Source organism: Catharus ustulatus, chromosome 2 (genome assembly GCF_009819885.2).
Source record: "Catharus ustulatus isolate bCatUst1 chromosome 2, bCatUst1.pri.v2, whole genome shotgun sequence".
Classification (NCBI taxonomy): Eukaryota; Metazoa; Chordata; class Aves; order Passeriformes; family Turdidae; genus Catharus; species Catharus ustulatus.
Window position 1 is genome coordinate 27542463 of NC_046222.1, and position 19151 is coordinate 27561613.

Genomic DNA, 19151 nt, shown 5'->3' on the forward strand with positions numbered 1-19151 from the left:
TTATCAAGTCTGTGCTCATGTCTTTCTCCTACCCCCCAGCTACCTTCCCCATGAGATGTAACATCTTGGTGCTTCTTCTCAAAGGAAATTATTGAATCTAGTCTGTGCTACACCAGGGATGTCGTACACTAACTAGCACAGCAGCACATCTCACTTGAGGCAGTGTTTGTGAACTCTGCTTAGTTTTAACTTTCAGAGGTGTACTGAGGTGATCAAAAAAGCTCTTATGTTGAAATTTTGGGTGGACCTCAGGAAAAGTAGGCACTCATATTCCCATCAGTGTAACTGGTCCACATCCATCACTTTCTCCTAGTTCTCCTACCACCTTGGCCTGTTCATTTAACCTTATGTAACTTGCCCGTAGAACTGAAAAAAACAGCAGGTGTTCCTGATCTGCTAAAGGAGAACAGGCAGTTGCCAGCCCCACTGGTGTAGAAGCCCTTTTTCCTTCCTGGGATGCTGCATTTATCCAGCTGTTTCCCATCCACTGTGATGCTCAGGGTGCTCAGGGATGTGTTGGCTGGAGGGTCCCCCTTTGGCCTCTGACACCTCCTTGCAGCACAGCACTTGCAGAGGAAGGCTGCCCTTCCTGCCGCATTCTCTGCACTGGAGGGAGCAGAGGCTGGTTAAAAATAAATTTAGGAGCAGATGGTGAGGTAGATTATTGTTCATCCTAGGGCAATGATGATGATGTGCCAGCTAACTGCTGGTTGTCTATCAGAATTAATCAGGAGCTGTTGTGGCACATAAGCAGTGAAGCCAGTGCTCCCCCTGGGAAGAGGGAAAGAAGAGCAGATAAACAGGTCTGTAAAATAAATTGTTGGAAAAACACTCGTTTTGAGGATACAGAAAGTTTCTGATAGAGAAAAAAATCTAGTAAGAAAACAGGGATGTTTTTAGGATTTGGGGTTTTTTTACTGTACTAACACTTTTATAAAGCTGCAGGTATGCTTTGCTTCTAGAAAGCAATTGAGAAAACTTGGTCACTTTCTTCTTGCATTTGTTTCACCAGAATTGTAGATCATCTGAAATAAAAAGATTTAAGAGGTTTATAGGACCCTTACAAGCACTATCTCTATTGCTAGTATGAAACGTTATCCATGAAAGCACCTGTTTCGGGTTTGTGATCAGTGTCAGAGGAAAGGACTTCACACTTGCTGTGCTCAAAACACTTCACAAATGTTAAATCTCTACACTCACAAAACAGACAAGGCAAAAGCTGACTCTACCCACTGAGCTGAAAGGCAGTATCATTTCTGATACTTTAGCAATCTGAAGGGTAGTTTATCCATATTACCTTCTTTTTCACTAAAGAGGTTAATGAAATGGTTTAAGAATTAGCAGTGATAGATCAAATTAAGAAATAAAACAGGAAGTACGTTTTTGGTTATTGTTTTATAATGAAAAATAACAGTAAATTTTGATCACTTACTCCACTTAGATAACCTGTCAGTCTATTTTATTAAGCTACTAACATGTGTTAAACCAAATTTTCTATTTTGTGTATTCAGCTTTGTTTGTTCAGGCTATGTCATGGTGTCTCCTTTCAAGAGTCCACCCTAGCTGATGTCCAAAGTTAGGTTTTGCTGGGGTGTTATTTGTGGAAAATGTATGCTTTGTTTTGGAAGGTGATATGCTAAGTATTTTTTATCTAAGACTGTCAGGTCTGTACTGTCTATCTTAAATTGCACATTTTCCACAAATATACAGTGTAAAATACAAAAATTTGGATGAAATTTGCTATTTCTTCACATTTTAAATCTGTTTTTCTTTTAGACTTCCTATTAAGAGGGTAGTGCTGTTCTAGGTTATATCATAATCTGAGGGCTCTGTCTGTATGCAACAGGGAGTGTTAAGTCAAGGTAAGGCTTCAGCTTTTATTTTTAACATGGTCTAATTTGATATGTTAGAAATAAGATAGAATGGCATAAAGAAAGGTGGTGCCTCTGTTCTCAACATTTTCAGGTATCAGGGAGGTTTTTTGTTGCTTTGTCTGGCATTACTATGAGCTTCATCAGTCTCTAACAGTTCCATGAGGGATATGGCAAATCATTGGTGGGTTATCTGCAACAGCAGTAATCTGTAGATCAGGAGCCCTGTTAAAATATTCATAATACAAACAAGTAATTTTCTCTTGTTTGGTGTAGAAAATGATGATAATTGTACTGATTTGGGAGACAGGTGCATCCAAGAAAAAGGCAGGAGCTTTTCCTAAAATGGAGAGTGAAAATCCCCTCCCTTCAATTTATTATAATTCAGAAATTAAGGGGCTCTCAAGCAAAGGTATGGGTTTAGGAATAACAGTTCTTTACTGATATGTTTACGAGACAAACAAGAACAACATCAGCTATGAAAATCAGCGACAAAACAGAACAAAACTCAGTCCCTTTTCCAGTCACAGACACTCTTCTCCTCTGCACGGTCCCAGTGAAGAGCGGGGCGGGCCCCTTGCAGCCCGCGGCAGCAGCGCAGGAGCAGGGAGGCGGAGGCGGCAGGGCCAGGTGGGAGAAGGGTGAAGGAAAAACTCCCCGCTCACCGTTTGGGTCCCGGTGCTCAGCAGTGTTCTCAGAGGCAGGAGGCTGTAGCAGGGTAGGGTGCAGAGGAAATCCGACCACAGAGAAACCTCCCTCCTTGGCGTTCAGACCTGCAAGAGTGTGTCCCAAGGAAGAAAGAAACAATCAGCCACCCCGACCCCCCAAACCCTGCCATCCCTTTGTCTTGAGAATCAAAAGGTGAGGGAGCCGCCCAGCCAACTTCCTTAGCGAGATAATGGGAAAAATTCTCCACAGAGGAGCAAGAGTAAAACCCCCCCAACATAATTAAAATAATTTTTTTTTACTGGGGTATTTCTTAGTGGGCATGGGTCAGACTGAACTGGAAAATTAATCTCGCTGGCTTTGGTTCTAATCAATTCTTCTGTGTTCTGCTGCAGGAAGGTCAGGCTCTTGCTGTTTGGCATTTGTAGCACCTGAAATGTCATTCGGGTTTTTTTTTGGGTTTTTTTTAACTAAGTGAAATAATCTCAGGAACCGTTTATTTCATTGCCCTCATCCTTCTGAGCTGCTGCTTTTGGTATATGTATGGTTGGAGTGAGAGGGTGGTTTAAAGGAAGTTGTGTGCATGTGGGGTGGCTTGCTCTTCAAATCTTTTTAAGTGCTTGGATGCTGGCAAGGTGAGCTTTTGTACAAACCCTGCAGTGAGGAGGCACCTGACTTCATAGGTGAGCATTACTCAGTTTTACCATGAAACCTGTGATGAGAGACTGCAGTACAGAAGGCAAAAATTGCCCTTCGCTGTAGAGATATTTCTCCTGTAAGAACAAGTAATTTCACGATTATAAGCCGCACCATTTTAACTAAAATTTTGGTCCGAACCCGAAGTGCGGCTTATAATCAGGTGCGGCTTATATATGGATAAAGAACGAAAAGTTGCTGTTTTATTTTGGAGGACAGATGTCTGCTAAGAAAGGCAGGAACCTCTCTTTGAAATGGAGAATGTAAACCCCTCCCTCCAAATTATTATAATTTTGAAATCAAGGGGCTCTCAGGCAAAAATATGGGAATTAGGAATAACAGTTCTTTACTAGGGAAATTAAAATAGAAATACAGTACTACAAAGAAACAAACTCCAAACCCTGATAAAGTCAGAGTACAACCTGACACCCCATCAGGCAGGGTGTTGGTAGCAGTTCGATTAAATGGTGGTTGCAGTCCTCTTGCAGTGACAGATGTGGTTCAGTTGAAGCAGTTGTCCTGGAGAAGGCAGAGTTTCCCTCTAAAGGTCCAGTGGTGATGTGGAGAAACCCGGTTTTCCTCTGGAGTCCAGTGCAGAAAGGGGCTACCTTAGTGTCCCAAAACCTCTGTTTTTATTTTGGTAAGAAATGTTGTGCTCTTCCCCCTGGCTGGAGCAACTTCCAATGAGATGCAGTAATTTTATCAGTCACACAGTGGGACTCAATGGGCCATTAGCAGAAAATGACTGGCTGGAGGAAGGATGGGTTGTGAAAAGATAAAGAAAAATGCCCTGCCTGGTTTCAATGGATGGCCCATCAGCAGAATATCTCCCATGGAGATAAGGATCACTGCCCCCGCCCTCAACAGATGGTGATAGAATAGATACCTTTTATCACACTCTGTATTGTACTGTGTGGCTTATAATCAGGTGTGGCTTATAATCGTGAAATTACTTGAAAACAGCACTTTTCCAAGTAGACAGTAGAAGTGAGAGCGGTGGGAATTTGGTCTTTGAAGTGTTGTTAGCAGAAATCCTGTTTATTAACATAAGCCCCTAGCACCTGTGACTGTTTCACTAGGCCGCACTCTTGTTTCAGTCCCTCTGACCTATGTAGACCCATGTGGTTCCCACTGCATGAGTCAAAAGAAAAGGATAGAGAAGGTAAAAATGTATCTCCTCTATTCTTTCTTTCCCTGAGGGAGTGTGGGAAAGAGGTACCCAGACCTCAGTCCAGGCTTCACAGGAGGTCCTGCCCAGTGTAATGGGCCAGCATTTGAGGAACCTCAGCAATTTCTCCTGCATGTTTCACCTAGTGCCCTGTTATTCCCTCCTAATTTCTTTTTAAACATTTTTGTAGCCCTAGTCTGTGTTAGTTTTCATTTATGTTCTAGGTTCCCTCCTGGTATCTGTGTAATTTCACTTAAAAACTATGAACTTATTTCTGCTTGTGGCAATTCTGGCACCATCCTGCAGTTTGGATCTCAGCTCAGTCCTGGGGAGCCTCTCATTCCGTTTATTCTCCTATACATTTAATGAGAAAATGGGGTTCTCCCTGGTAGCCTCTGGGAAGCAGTACCCAAGGTTTTAGGGCTGCTTCCGTTACTCTAATGGCTCTGCATGGACAGAGGGAGAAAGGATGGTTAAGCACTAAATGCTGTCTTTGGAGGAAGCTTTTCCATCACGCTTCTTTGGATTTCTCTTCAGTCTCTTCTGCCGGCTCTGGCCTGAAGCTGAGGTTGTGTGCAGGGGGTCCTGCAGGTGGGAACTGGCTTGTCTGTATCCTTCCCCAGCCAGGAGAGGTGGCCTTTCATAGAATAGTACTGGAACTGATTTCACGTGGTATGTGATTTTTACAAGAACAGGCAAAAGGTTATTTCCTTTGAGAGTGAAGAACAAAGAACTGTGCAAAGGAGTTTCTAAAAGTCATAACATCAAGGAGAAAAGAGAACACGTGGTGGCACGACGATCTGAAAGAAAGTCTGAAGGAACAAAAAAGAATTAATGGGTATTTCTGTTTCCTTGATGCCAGGTAAGAAGTGAGGCTTTATGTGCTGAAATGTGAGAAATACAGAATGGATCAATAGACTGATAAAAATACTAGGTAAGCCAGCAGTTAAAAAGTGGCACTTCCGGGCAAAGGGTATGTGCAAAAGTTTCGTAACGGGATCTGTTATCTTATGTATGGCTGAGAATCCAACTTAGTTGAATAGAAAATGCTTCACATTACCAGCAGAAGGTCAGATGAAAAGCAGCATTCATTCTTATCACATACTGATGTGTATTTTTGTAGTGCTGTGGCACCTTCAAAAGCTGCAAGCTAGGAGCATGATCTCTTCCACCAGTAAATAGTTAGTGAATATTGCCCATCAATTATTTCTGACCTTGAGGAAGGAGGGTAGTGTGATGTCTGTTCTGATAATAGTCTGTCTTTATTCTTAAGTAACCAACATGAGAAAAACCTGCTTTGTTTGTTCTGAAGGGCCTCCAAAACCTCTTGGAAAACAATAAGTGAAAAGTGGACTTAAGAGTAGCTTGTCCTCTTGGTGTTGGCCCATTCTATTATGTGATGGTGTTGAAAATAAGGCTGGAAACAACACATTGGCTTGGAGCTCCTGCTTTAATTCCTCTCTCACTATTTCCAGCTGCTACCATCACAAACACTGGTATGAAACATGCACTTCTGATATTGGCCCTGTTAGCCTTTCAAATACTGCCTCGGGACCGTGGTTTAAGGATTTTGTTCTTGCTCTTTGTTTTTAGATGGATTTCTGGTGTGTACATGAGCAGATTTGCATGACATGCAAAGTCTCAGCATCCACTGTGCTCTTCTTTTTAACTGGAGTTTATTATAATGAGGAGAAAATTACATTTTACTTTCTTTAATTAATATGTGTTGTTCTCTTTTGTTGGCACTGGGTGCTGATGCTGAAGATTTTTGTTGCTACATATTAACTCTGATTGTGAATTCTCTGAGGAGAATTTGAAAGTAACGGATTTAAGTTGTTGCCATTTCTGAGCAGTGGAATTTGAAGCCCTTTTGGACACTGAGTAGCATAGCAGGTACACCAGAGTTCTGAATCTCTGTCCTCAGGGAATGTGTTGTATGATATTAAAGGGATTTGGTAGTGGCAGTGTACATGGAAGAAAAGATCTCTCAGAAAATCAGAAGTGCTGGTGTAGTTTAACAAGTGGATCTCAGGCACAGGGAAAGTGTTTAACATTTGCCATTGCCTGAAACAGGGCGATCTAGAAGAAACCTCTGAAACCTTCTGTTTCCCTGTCTCCGAACACTTGAGATTTTCAAGGAAGAAAAATGCTGGCCTTGTGTATTTAAAGGTGTTGCCAAGGGTGTCTTATATTGGTAATTCCTCCTTCTATTGTTAACAGCAGGGTTCTTTTTGTGCCAAGAGGGTCTGGAATGAGTGCTGGACTCTATTCTTAGCCATCTGTAATAAATTGTAGCACCACCATTTTTCCAAATTATGCCTAGGATAATGTAACTGCCAGAGTAAACTCCACTCTGAAGCTTAACAGAGGGACCTTCTGTTTCCAGGACTGCTAGTCCCTCAATTTTTATACATTTACACACTGCTCTCAGAAAGAATAAATAATACATGAACGTATGCATTGGCTAAGTGAAACTTCCTCCTGATTATAGTGAGACACTGTTTAATGGCAATTATAAAATATGTTTCTTTCATCTTTTGCTATTCCTGCTGTGTGTTGAAGAGTTCCCTTTATCTCTTTTGTTGTTGTTGTTCTTTTAAGTTGCCATCTTGTTTTTATTTTTTAAACAAATTGATCATTTTTCATATGTTAGCAGGTTGCAATTTTGGAACCTTCTGAACACATTTCTGGCAGAATTGCCTCATCTGAATCAGAAATAGTGCTACTGCATGAGTGCCCTTAAATGAGGTAGCTGCTATATCTATATTATAAGACTAGAAGCTTTGAAAGGAAACTGATTGACATTTATCTCACATGAAATGTTTACTCTCTGTTTAATACCTGGTGGGCAATTCAATACTCTGAATCTGTATTAAATATGTTTAGTATCAAAATGTTTAAGAAGCATTATTAAGGCTCAAAATAGGTACTGAAAAGTCAGAGCTGTATCTTGGTATTCATGTATTATGAAATGGTGTTGAATTGTATGGTGAAACACTGGGTTTTCTACTTACTAAATTCATAGAATAAGCCCTTTTCAATCGCCCATTTTCAAAGGCTGATTTGGAGGGTAGGAGTATGTATGACTCCTTCCCAAAGCTGTAGGCTAGGGAGTTAAATGCTGTTCCAGGAACCTGGATTTCACTTTTCTCCACTATACAATCCAATTTCATATTGAACAGCAGGTCAGTGAAGACAAGCTGTTGGAAGGTCATTGCTCATTTTCTAATTCACAGAAACCTATCTTAAAACCTTATGGTCTGACACTGAGAAGATGTTGTGGAAAAATTAATGAAGAGATGAAAATCTTTCTTCAGATAATAGCATTAGTTACATTATCTGTTGCTAGCTCCATTCTTAGCTGAAGTACTGCACTTGACATTTTTTAATGTGCACTCCACATGCGTCCTCACTCATCTGAGGCAGAATTGTGATAGAAAAGATGTTTTAGCAAATTTCTGGCTAGGATATGTCCAGCAGTGTTTAGTATTGGTTGTGGCTGTGCCTCCTGCCCATAATGGTAATTGTACGTACCTGGTAAGAGGTCTTCAGAAAAGGAATAGGGGGATAGAGAAGATGCTGTAGTTCATGAGCCTGTTACTAGGAGAGCTGTCAGTTTTGGGGGCAGGATCTATATTTAGTAGTCTGCATCTGCTTGGGCCTCACACAGTGACCGTGGTGGTTTGGGTGCTGTGTGCTGGCTCCAAACTACAGCCACTGCACTGACCTTCTCTGGGCAGCACTGGCCCATGAACCTTTCAGTTCTTTGCTTTCAGGTGTCACCCACATGTTCTGGATTTGCCCTGTCACCGTCTCTGACCAAGGCTACTCATCTCAGTTGCAATAGCTTGTATCTTCTTTATAGTTAGAAATTATGAAGCAAATTAGGTGAAGCCTGATGTATTTTGGATTTCAATGGCAAAACTGGATGTTTCAGTAGAGAAGTGGGTAACCGACTCTTCGCAAAATGCTGACATTTTCTACACGTGGTCCAGTGTTTGTTTTCATGCAACGAGTTGTGACAACAGGGTCTGTTCTTGGCTATTCCAGAGATGACTAATACAAGAAGTTAAACTTTCTGTGTCATGTTTCAGGAGAGAGCCCTGCAATCATCCCCAGGCTGTGGAGTGGCCCCAGGAGGTTAAGATCCAGTGGACCATGAAATCTATCTCAGAAAGATGAGATGTGGCATTACATTTTATGTAACACAGTGTGATCCGTAACTGGTTCTCTTGTTGCATTTGTAGAATCACTGTATTTCTTGCAAGAGAGAATGGTGTATTGCTGTGGTGTTTAGGAGACAGCTTTTATTGGTGGGTTTCTCTTGTTTTTTTCCTAAAGCAGCTGCATTTTTGGAACTCACATGTAAATAGAAATGTACTAGGGACTATGGGTTTCTGGTACAGTGAGAAAAGAGGGATGGGGCTGGAGAGACTACCTGATGAAATTAACTGCAGACTCCTCTTTCTGTGTGGCAGGAGTGCATTTCTCACTCAGACATACTGGATTGCTTTCTCACTGAGAAGGTGACAACAGTCTGATGAGGGCTGGGAAGTCTAAGTTTGGAAGTCACTAAAGGACAACAGTTGCCACAGTCTCATCTGCATTATGATCAATCCAGTTAACAATCAATTGTTTTAAAAATTAACTCTGTTATCAGATCAGTCCAGTAAGGTCATTAAAACTCTCTTTAATTTCGTTTAACCCCTCAGGTTGCCACTCCTAGTAGGTTGAGTATCCTTATAGCCTAATGTAGAGTATGTTATGGTAACTGATGATCCAGGTCTATTATAGCCACTTGACCTACTGTTTTGTATCTTTAATGATTCAGCAGATATACACCTTTAGGTGCTGCTGTAAACAGTTCTCTAAATCTTAAAAATCAATGATAAATGAAAGGAGCTTGCTTATAATTTGTACTAACAGCGCTGCCTATTACTTAGGTTGCTAAGTATGATCATTACATGAGATTGGCTTATTAGTGGAGGGCAGGCATAGGAATTGTTCTGTGATTTTTGTTCTGTTCTAAACTTTGTCAAACACTTACTATATGCTGAGTTTTTCCCATTCTATGCATCTGACTATGTTTAAATTGCTTAGGAAAATGTAATTAAAACCAGTTTGGCTTATTGAAGAATGGGCTGATAAGAAAATGGGACACCAGAAAAATGTATATTCTTTTGCCTGTGTAATATTATTCTGAATGACAGGTTGTGTTGTGAAAAGATCTTCCATCCCTCTGGCTTGAAACAGGAAATCAGTTTGATGACCAGGGCTCAAATCAAGAGCAAGAATTAGTTGATCTAAGAGTGTGAGGCAAAGAGGCACAGGAATGAGGAGAGGCTGAAAAAAGAGATCCAGGAAAAGAAGAATGGACACAGAAGTTGGAGAAATGAGTGAAGCCTAGGCTGAAAAAGCAGGACAGATACACCAAGACTTGCTAGCAAGAAGAATAGGACCATCAGAGAAGGAAAAGCTCAGAACTGGGATGGGAAGCAGATGGGAAGAGCTGGATAGGAAACTTTAGGCGTGGGGTTAGCAGGTAGATTAGCAGATTCCCACAAAGCACCTCTCTTTCAAGAAGCTAGAGCAGCACCCAAGGTGTTTCCTTCTCATCCTCCCTTTGTTCCAGGAAGCAGGCTGGCATGTCATCCTGCTCCCCTGCAGCACTAGCAGGTTGTCATCTTCCCTTTGGTGAGTCAAGTGGCAGAGGCCTGTGTGGAACTGAGGGCTCCAGGTCTGCAGATGAACCATATGGCTGCTGGCACAGCATTCCATGGTGGAAGGCATTTGTCTGCCTTCCTGGTGATAGGCACCTAGGAAACTCTTGTGCTTTCCTCGAGGTCTTTATACTCTCATTGTAACATTAGGTGAAGCACTGGGGTTAGGGAGTGCTGAACTAAAACTGCCTGTGCATCCTGTTAGTTCTTCTCTGTGACATAATTCCCCCTGTGCCAAAATGTGCTTTGCTCAATGGAAGAAAGGAGTTATGCTTATAGAATGCAGTTTTTGTCTGGCTTGCTGCAGAAAAAGGAAAAATGCAGTGTAATAGTAAGGGAATTACTTGAAGAAAGTGGCTGTAGAAGCCACAGAAACATGATCTGATCCTCCAGGCCAGCTGAGTTTGTGTGACGTTGAACTTGTAATTCTAAGCTTTTCAGAGGCTGTCATTAGTCATTGTACCTAACTCATTGGAGATGACCAATCCTAGAGCTTGAAAGAAGAGTGGTAAGAATGCTGCATGTTCTGTTCTGAAAAAGAAGTTTCAAAAAAGCATCTCAAATCAAGTACTGCTCAAATCAACAGATATTTCTGAAATGATGCCATCTGTGCCTCAGCTCACTCACCATGTAATGGTAATAATCCTACTTCTGAAAGAAGGTTGTGGAGACTTTGAAAATAAATTAGCTTAATGTTTTGTTTTGCAGTCACGAGTAAAAAAATGGATGAGGGTGAAGGCTGGAGGAATATAAAGGAGCTGAAAGCTTATACTATGAAGTACAGTGTCATGCACCTACCATCTAATGCAAATGTCTGCTATAAACATGGAGTTCATCAACTGGAAACTACAAAGGAGAAGGAAAGATACAAAGGAAAAGAAATATCTGGAAACAATGCTAGGTCTTGTGATGGTTGAGGCAGCACTTTAATGGTCTCTTACTCTGTGATCTTAAAAGGTCCCAATGGCTATCAGAGACACCATTTGAGCTTTTGGGAGAACTCATCTGGACATTTGTCTATGCTTCTGTCTTCACAACAGAAAGATGAGAGCAAACTGGAGAAAGGGCCAATGAGGCTGTTGCTGAGATCAGAGGAATGAGTGGCCAGTTTTAGAAGGTAAAGAAGAGTATATGGCCTTGCAACATGAAGACTGAAGGATGAATAAGATAGCAGTTTGTAAATGCATCTGAAGGTTTAACAGCAAGATGGAAAGATGAGATGAGGTACAGTTCTTGGCAAAACAGTCATTAGGTATGAGATGAAGGGGAATAAGTTGAGGTTGAAAATCAATTAGTTTTTTAAGAGAGTAATGAGAGTCTTGGCCAGCATCCCAAAGGACAGAGTGAAAGACCCCTTGTTGGGCTGGAGGTGAGGACTGAACTGCTTGACAAGGATGTAAGCAAGGCCTGGGCTCAGACTCAGGAGTCTATAGCTGGTTAAATGTGTTAACTATAGCAGATGCAGCATGCACACTTGGACATCCTGCCTTCAGTGCGTGTGGGTGGTTGACCTTTTTCTTCTCCCAAGTGAAATCAAGTCATTTAAATATTCTGGCCCTATACTTCAGAGCTTGAGCTGCTTTAATTTTAGTAAGCCTTCAGGAGCCAGATTACCAGTATATCTTCCCCACAGAGTTTAGGAGCATATGGGGAGATCTTTCAGATGGCTGTTTTTTAATGTGCGACCAGAGAGGTCTATTGAGTGCCTGAGCATGTGTTCAAAGAAGGGGATTTTTGTGCTCTCTGTCAGCATTTCTAAGATGCAGGAAACCTTCATATCTGTTTTTCCAGGATGTGTTAGTCCTGGTTTATGCAGCATTTTGGAATCGAAAAACTCTGTTGTATAAGGGCTGAAGGAAAAAATACATTGTTGGAGTGGAAACATTGCTATTCTCAGCCTTTGGATGCCTCCATGTTTGTCACATGCAGCTCATACCTGAAAGGAACATGTGTCATTGTTGATGTGATGTGCCATGTCATAAAAGCTTTGGTGACATTTTCTGACCTCATGAAAACTAACAAAAGAGGTTTGCAACTTGTAAATGCCATCTGCCATGGCAAAGTAACTTCCCAGTTCTCTAATCACATATGCCTCTTGTGAAATGCTGCATCACCTTGAAAAAAAATCAGCATATTAATGGAGGAAGCTTGTTTCACTCATTCCCAAATTCTTTACATAATTATTCTATCAACTTTTTTTGCTTATTAAGAACCCTGAGGGGTGGAAATTGCAACAAATCCATTATAGCTTTAGGAGTTCTGTTTCATTAGAACTGTATTTACTTTCTGATTTCTTTTGGTACTCTGAGTTGGAACCATTCTCCCTATGACCTTAATTTTTTGCAGATACTCATGGATTTCACAGATGTAAGTGTGAAAAGTTTGAGCTGTCTCAGGAACATGTTACAGGACTTTTGGGGAGCATGTAAAAAGAGAGGAGTGTTCTTCATTAACCTAGGCTTGTTCTCGTAGTGCATTAAGGGAACTGAGATGTGCTAATTATTCTAAATTGATTCAATTTATGTCACACTGATAGCCTCAGATGTGGGATAAGGAGACTAAATGCTGAGTTCAATTTTTGCTGGGCTGACAGCTTATATAATGAACAGTTTTGAATCATTTGGGACAGTTTTTACAGCCTGGAAAAAAATAAGCAAAGTGTTTCATGCTTAGATAGAAGAGCACTGTATCTGCTTATCTTTTACTTTGCATAGTGCTGTTGTTGGCTGCTCTGGCTTTTGCATGTCAATAAGACAAACTTTCTAAAGAGAGGATTTATTGCAGGAAATGTGTCCATATTACAGGCCGTATACACAACTTGCATAAATTTCTGAGGAACAATGAGCAAGAGCTACTTTAGATGGTGCCAGGATGCAAAACTACATCTCTACAGACTGGTGAGAGGCAGCAGATCTCCCTTTTGTCATAAACAGTGCATTTTGTGTTTGCTGAGATAAGTGCAAGCATTGTCTAGCCCTCACAACCAATGCTGAAGAAGTTAGGTCTGTTTTTATCGCTGTATTACAGGCAGGAAAGAGGGGTGCAGAAAAAATGAAGTGACAACACTAGCAAATCTGTGTAAGCAGCAAACCAAGACACCAGAAGCCCTCACTGCCAGCCTGTCTCATTACATCATACTCAAGTGCCCTGGGCAAACCCTTTTTTTTTAGTGTGTTTGTACCAAGCATTGGTAACATAGCAGACTTCAATGCTGCTTGTAATTCTGATTTTTATATATAAGATTATAATTTCTGTAGCAGGACCTATCCTCAGGCTCTTTATTGGTAAAAAGATCTTGTCATTTCTTCATTGGGGTATTGAGAGGTGAGGCTAGATGTGCACGGGGGTCACAGAATGGATAAATAAAAATTATCACACAGGGACAAGAGAAATCAAGGAACCTGTGAGCATCACTCTGGATGTCTTGTTCTGAGGTGGCAGGAGTGTGTTTTCAGCACTTGCTAGATGAAGTCATTACAGTATGCTGCTCCCTCCAACAGACCAGATGGAAAGTCCCACTGTGCAACTACCCCCGCAAGGACCCTGCTCACAGATGGAGTGATGAAACCCAAACGCTTCTGTGCAGGAGTTAGTGGGTTTTTTGTAGCTACTTTGCTGTGTAGCCATTTCATTCTGACCTGTTTTTATAGATCCTGGCAAGGTCTGCAAAACAAACTTATTTTTAACTGCTATTCACATTACCATTCATAATTTTAAGAAGCTAATATGGGAGTTGGGTAGGATAGATTTTTTGCATTGACTGCTGTGCAGTAATGACGTTTTTGCCTGGTTTGGCCCTGAAACAGAAGAAACCATCTCTCTTTTGCAATAACTACAAAGTGACAATGTTTAGATTAGCAGTAACTGCAGGCTGGTTGGTGCAGTGTAAAACTACACTGTTTTATTGTGAAATCAGCCTATTCATGTGGCCTGGGAGATAGTGCAGGCACATGAAACAGACGATATTTGAGCTCCTTAGAGGATATTGTGTAGCTTTTTATCACAGCCCAGTCATAGCTGACATTTAAAATGTGCGGCAAGGAGGGAGGGAGATTAGGAGATGTCTCAGGAGAGGTATTGCAGCCCATCTGGACTTTTCAGAGTGAGAAACTGTACCCAACTGGGTATCGCTGGATGGTATCAAAATGCTTGCTTTGTTGTCTGCTTGAATAATAACCAGGTACACCATGTGTGGTAAGGGATTTTCAGGGCAGAAAAACTCAGCATTCAGCTAAGGGAGCATCAAGGCACTGCTGTTGGGAAGGCTACATGAGGAACCAGGCCTCCTGCTTTCCTTCCAACGCTGAACAACTTCTCTCGTTTTAGGAACTTTCCGCTGTACATTCTGTGAGACTGAAGTGGAAGAAGATGAGTCGGCAATGCCCAAAAAGGATGCAAGGACACTTGTTGCACGGTTTAATGAGCAGATTGAGCCCATCTACGCACTGCTTCGTGAGACGGAAGACATTAACTTAGCTTATGAAATCTTGGAGCCAGAACCCACAGAGATTCCGGCCCTGAAGCAGAGGTGGGAGCGCGCCTGGTATTTCCTCTCTGCACTGCTTCCTTGTAGAGTGTTCCTCTGCTCTGTGGGGCTTTCCTAAACCTTGTGCAGGACTTACTTGTACAGCACCAACTATGCAAACAACTGACAGATTGCCGCAGGGATGTGTGGTTTGCAAGAAGATGGAGGGCTGTAACCATTTTTGCTGAACAAGGCAAATTACTGTTCTTCTGTTCAGCCCTCTGCATGTATTTTTCTATGAGGTGGGATGCTTGAATTGCCTACTGCTTGCCATGCTGCAGCTAGCATGCACACTGAGCCCTTGGTCCAATATTTTAAAAATGCAAACTGCAGCTGCTTGACAAAGCTCTGAAGGTACCACCTATGCTGTCTTCCGTCTCTCAAATACCTTCCATCTCTTTCTTTTGCTTCTACCTAGCTTTTGAAACAAAGCTATCTGCAATCCACACCTTGTATTTCAAATCCTCATATTACAACATTCTAGTTTATAATAAGCAGTACTTCTAGTAATAAGCAGGTTTTTTTCTTCTGTTTTTGTTCAACTTGTTACACACCTCTTCAGGAAAAGACCATGTTGGAATCAAAAACTCCTTAAAATTTTCTTACCCATGGGAAATGACACTTTCTTTCAGAACATTCCTAGCTTTACAAAAACAGGTGATGTTTAAATAATGCAAGAAGATGTGGGGAGCTGTCAGTTTTGTCAGCGGTGGTGAAATGTGATATACTTCTCTGTATTTAAAAAAAAATAATTATATACATGGGGGAAAAGAACTGTACCATAAGGAGAAGCATTCCCACAGTGCTTTGGGCTGCTTGGCTTTAGTTAATAGGACAGCAAGCAGAATACTCTTTCTTTTTCTCTCAGGCTAACCTTGAGAAAGAAAGTTTCCAATATATTCATGCTAGACAGCTTCTAATAATATAATAAAAATTCTTTGTCTATTTATAGTTTTTCTAGCCAAGAAAGTAGTTATTTTTCCTCATCAATTCTGATAGAAAAACAAAAGCAATATAAAGAGCAGAATAGATTTTTACAAGGTCACTCAATGTGTCTTTGGTGATATGGGAAATTCTTTGAAGTGTTTATACCCAACCTGAATCACTGGACTTTGCTTTAAAATCCCTTTTCAGTAGTTTAAGTAGTAGAACTGGGATAACCCTACCAAAAATAGAGTACAGTCATTTCACGACCATAAGGCCCACCGGACTATAAGGCACACCCCCGGGGAGTCGGCAAAATTCGCAACTTTTTAGATCATATACGGCACACCGGACTATAGGGCGCACTTTTTTTGCAGCGAGGCTCCGCCCCCAGCTCCCCCCATGCGGTTGCTGGCCGAGGCCCTACCTCAACCCGGCAGCCATGGGCCCCCGGGCCCGCCTGTACCCGGCGGGGCCGGGGCATGCCCGCCGCCCCTCCATGCTACCTCTCTGGGACCCAGCTATGGCCTCCACCCCTCCGTGCCACCTCTCCGGGGCCAGGCTATGGCCACTGCCCCTCCGTACCCCCTCCACAGGGCAGGGGCGTGCCTGTAGAGGGGCCGTCCCGCCTCCATGGAGCTGGGGGGTGCCTGTGGAGGGGCTGTCCTGCCTGCACGGGGCCGGGGCGTGCCTTTAGAGGGGCCATCCCGCCTCCACGGTGCCGGGGGGTGCCTGTAGAGGGACCGTCCCGCTTCCACAGGGCCGGGGCGTGCCTGTGGAGGGGCCGTCCCGCCTCCACAGGGCCAGGGCATGCCTGCCGCTGCCCCGCCCCGCCTCCACCTGGCAGCCATGGCCCTGCCAGCTCCCCACGCGGCTCGCAGCTCTCATTTCCGGGTAGGCAAATTTCTGAACTTTGTCCATCATATAAGGTGCACCGGACTATAAGGCGCACTTCTGGGTTCTGGGAAAAAATTTAGTCAAAAGGGTGTGCCTTATAGTCGTGAAATTACTGTAACTTTTCAGTCTTCCCTTTTTGTGTCCAGGAAATTATCACAGCAGAGGCCTAGTGCAGTCCCATGATTAAATAGCAACACCTACTTACTTGACTCTTAAATACTTAAAAAGCATTGTGAGTGATTAATTACTCTATGCAAGTAATGACAAAATAAATAGGGAACTTTTTAAATGCTTACTTGAACACAACTTGCTTCAGCACATACAGTGATTTAATTATTTATTAACTTATTAATTCAAAGCAGTTAATTCCATGAAAACACTGCTGTGAGATTTTTTTAAAGTGCCAAACCCTGGGTTATTTATCCTCTCTGTATTTATGGAGTCTTGAGTGTCTGAAATCATTGACAAAACTGACATTTGGTGATTCTGAAACAAAGCGAAAAGGTCACAAAATGCCTGCAGTTTCTCTTTGCAATAACTTGGGCAACTTCATGTATTTTCAGGAGAGTTACAGCTCTAAGTGGCCCCACAGGCACTGCATAATTTTCATTCACTTGCCCTGGGAAAATGGGTGAATCTTCATTTATGTTTTCCTAAGAGTCTGTTAATTTTCTTGATGAATTAGACCCCACAAGTTTCAATATAAACCTGCTTTACTTAAGCCCTTCTCTGTGTTTTTTGAAAAATTATGGATTTTAATAACCCTTCTAATTCCTTATGTCAAAATAGCATTATTTCAATTAACAAAAAAAGTCTTCACAGGATTATTTTTCTGTGGTCATATTGTCAAGAACCATGGATTGTCTGTTGTGAAGTTGAAGATCTTAAGAGTAGCACAGGGAAAATGTGTTTTGTTTTATCTCCAATGTGGCAAAAAGAGAGTCTGGGCAGGATTGAGATGAAAATTTCAAGTTGTTTGCCTACTGCACAGTGTGTTTTCTGTGGGCCGTACCTCAGCTGTGTCAAGGGCTATTTATGTTGCCTTTAAAGGCAGCTAAACCACTCATTAAAGGATTTCCATGAGAGTGAATAAAACAGACTAAATGTAGCCACATCCGGGCCACTGAGCTGCCACAGTTCCTGCCTACAGGGTGGCTGTGTGAAGTCTAGAGCAAGGTGGGGAAAAAGTAGTTAGTGGATCTAAGAGAGAAAGAGAGATTTAAAGATTTAAGAGATCCCTTCATCTGCTGTGTACTGCTGGTAAGGCCGCTCCCATTCCTGGCCGTTTGTTGGTGCCTCGCCCATGGTGTCTAATCCTATATTTTCTAACAGGTTGCTGAACAGTAAGTTCTCTTCTTGCAGAAAGAAATGTTCCCCTGCTCAGGTGGTCTTGGGGTGGTGCTCACACCTACCAACAGTGTCACTGAAGATAAAAATACATAAATTGAGGCACACTTGCATAGCATACTGGGGTCCAAAGTTAGACAGAAAGTGTCTAGATGCCTCCAGCTCAGTGTGGGAGATTGCAGTAGATCACGTGAAGCAATTAGTACTGTAGGTGTCTCTTAGAAATATTTCATTTTTGAAACGTTCCTGACGTCATGGAATAAGTGTTTTGCTACTAAGTGGTTCTGTGTAGGAAAAAAGTCGATTTCAGGCACACTTACAGGGGCTTCTGTGCAAAAGTATTATTAGGTACTTCCTGGCGCTACTGAGGGTTTAGTGTCATGCTGTAGTCATGGGGAGGGAGAGCCTGGGGGAGAGCTGCATTGTGCATCCTGTGAGGAACGTGGATTACATAAAATTGTCAGGAAAACACTAGTTCGAGATTTCTATAGCGTGGGAAGCAGAGTGGTACTTTTCACAGAACACATGCCTGTCTTGGTGAGCTGAAAGGTACCAACACTCTAACACACTGGGAAGAAGGCCTCAGTGTGGTTCCTTAGGTAACGTAAGCAATACATGCACATGAGCCTTCTCCCCCATAATTCAAGGCTACTGTGAAGCTCTCCTAGCAGAGCTGGCTGCAGGATTGCTAAGGACATGAGACATGCTAATGCAGATGCTGTGAAGTAATTTTTAACAGATCCCAGCCATTCCACTACTGAGAGGCTGTGAGTAGCTCTTGGTCAACACCTGTGGCTGAACACACCAATTTTTTTTCTGGGGAAGAGCAATGTTCACCTACTGTGTAATTTCCCTTCGCTGTTTACCCCTAAAAATCCAGCAGAATTAGCTCATCAGACAGTGGTAATGTCCTTGCTAAAAAACCCTCATATTAGACAGGTCTTATCCAAGTGCAACTTTATTTTAAGCTTCTTGGTTGGAGAAAAGGTCATTGGGTAGAGAGCCGCAACTGAACCATGCTCACTGATGACAACTGTCAGCTCAGCTGGCATCGTGGAGTATCGCTGATGGATTTACTCTGGACAAGAGTCATGAAAAGCTGTAGTTACTCCTGGCAATCAAAAGACTGAAATTATAAGGCTGAGGATGGGTGCGGTCTGCAGTGGATTTATTTCTCTGAAAAGATGAAATCTCATTCTGAAGTAGAGGAACAGTCACGTTTGGTTCTCCCCACTCTATGCATATGTTGCAGGACAGGCCAGGGTGTATTTTAGGCTTATTGCCATCATCAGTGTGCAGAAAATATGTCACCTGATACCCTCTTTCAATCAGATCCA

General features: G+C 42.2%; 1 protein-coding gene across 1 annotated transcript in view; it reads left to right on the forward strand.

The window, feature by feature from the left end:
* The window catches only part of GTF2E1 (general transcription factor IIE subunit 1), a 58078-nt gene that overhangs the window by 33178 nt on the left and 5749 nt on the right, over window positions 1-19151 (forward strand). Inside the window, exon 3 of the mRNA XM_033052339.2 lies at window positions 14448-14649. Within this exon, the coding sequence (XP_032908230.1) occupies window positions 14448-14649 (202 nt within the window). The remainder of the gene's footprint in view (window positions 1-14447; window positions 14650-19151) is intronic.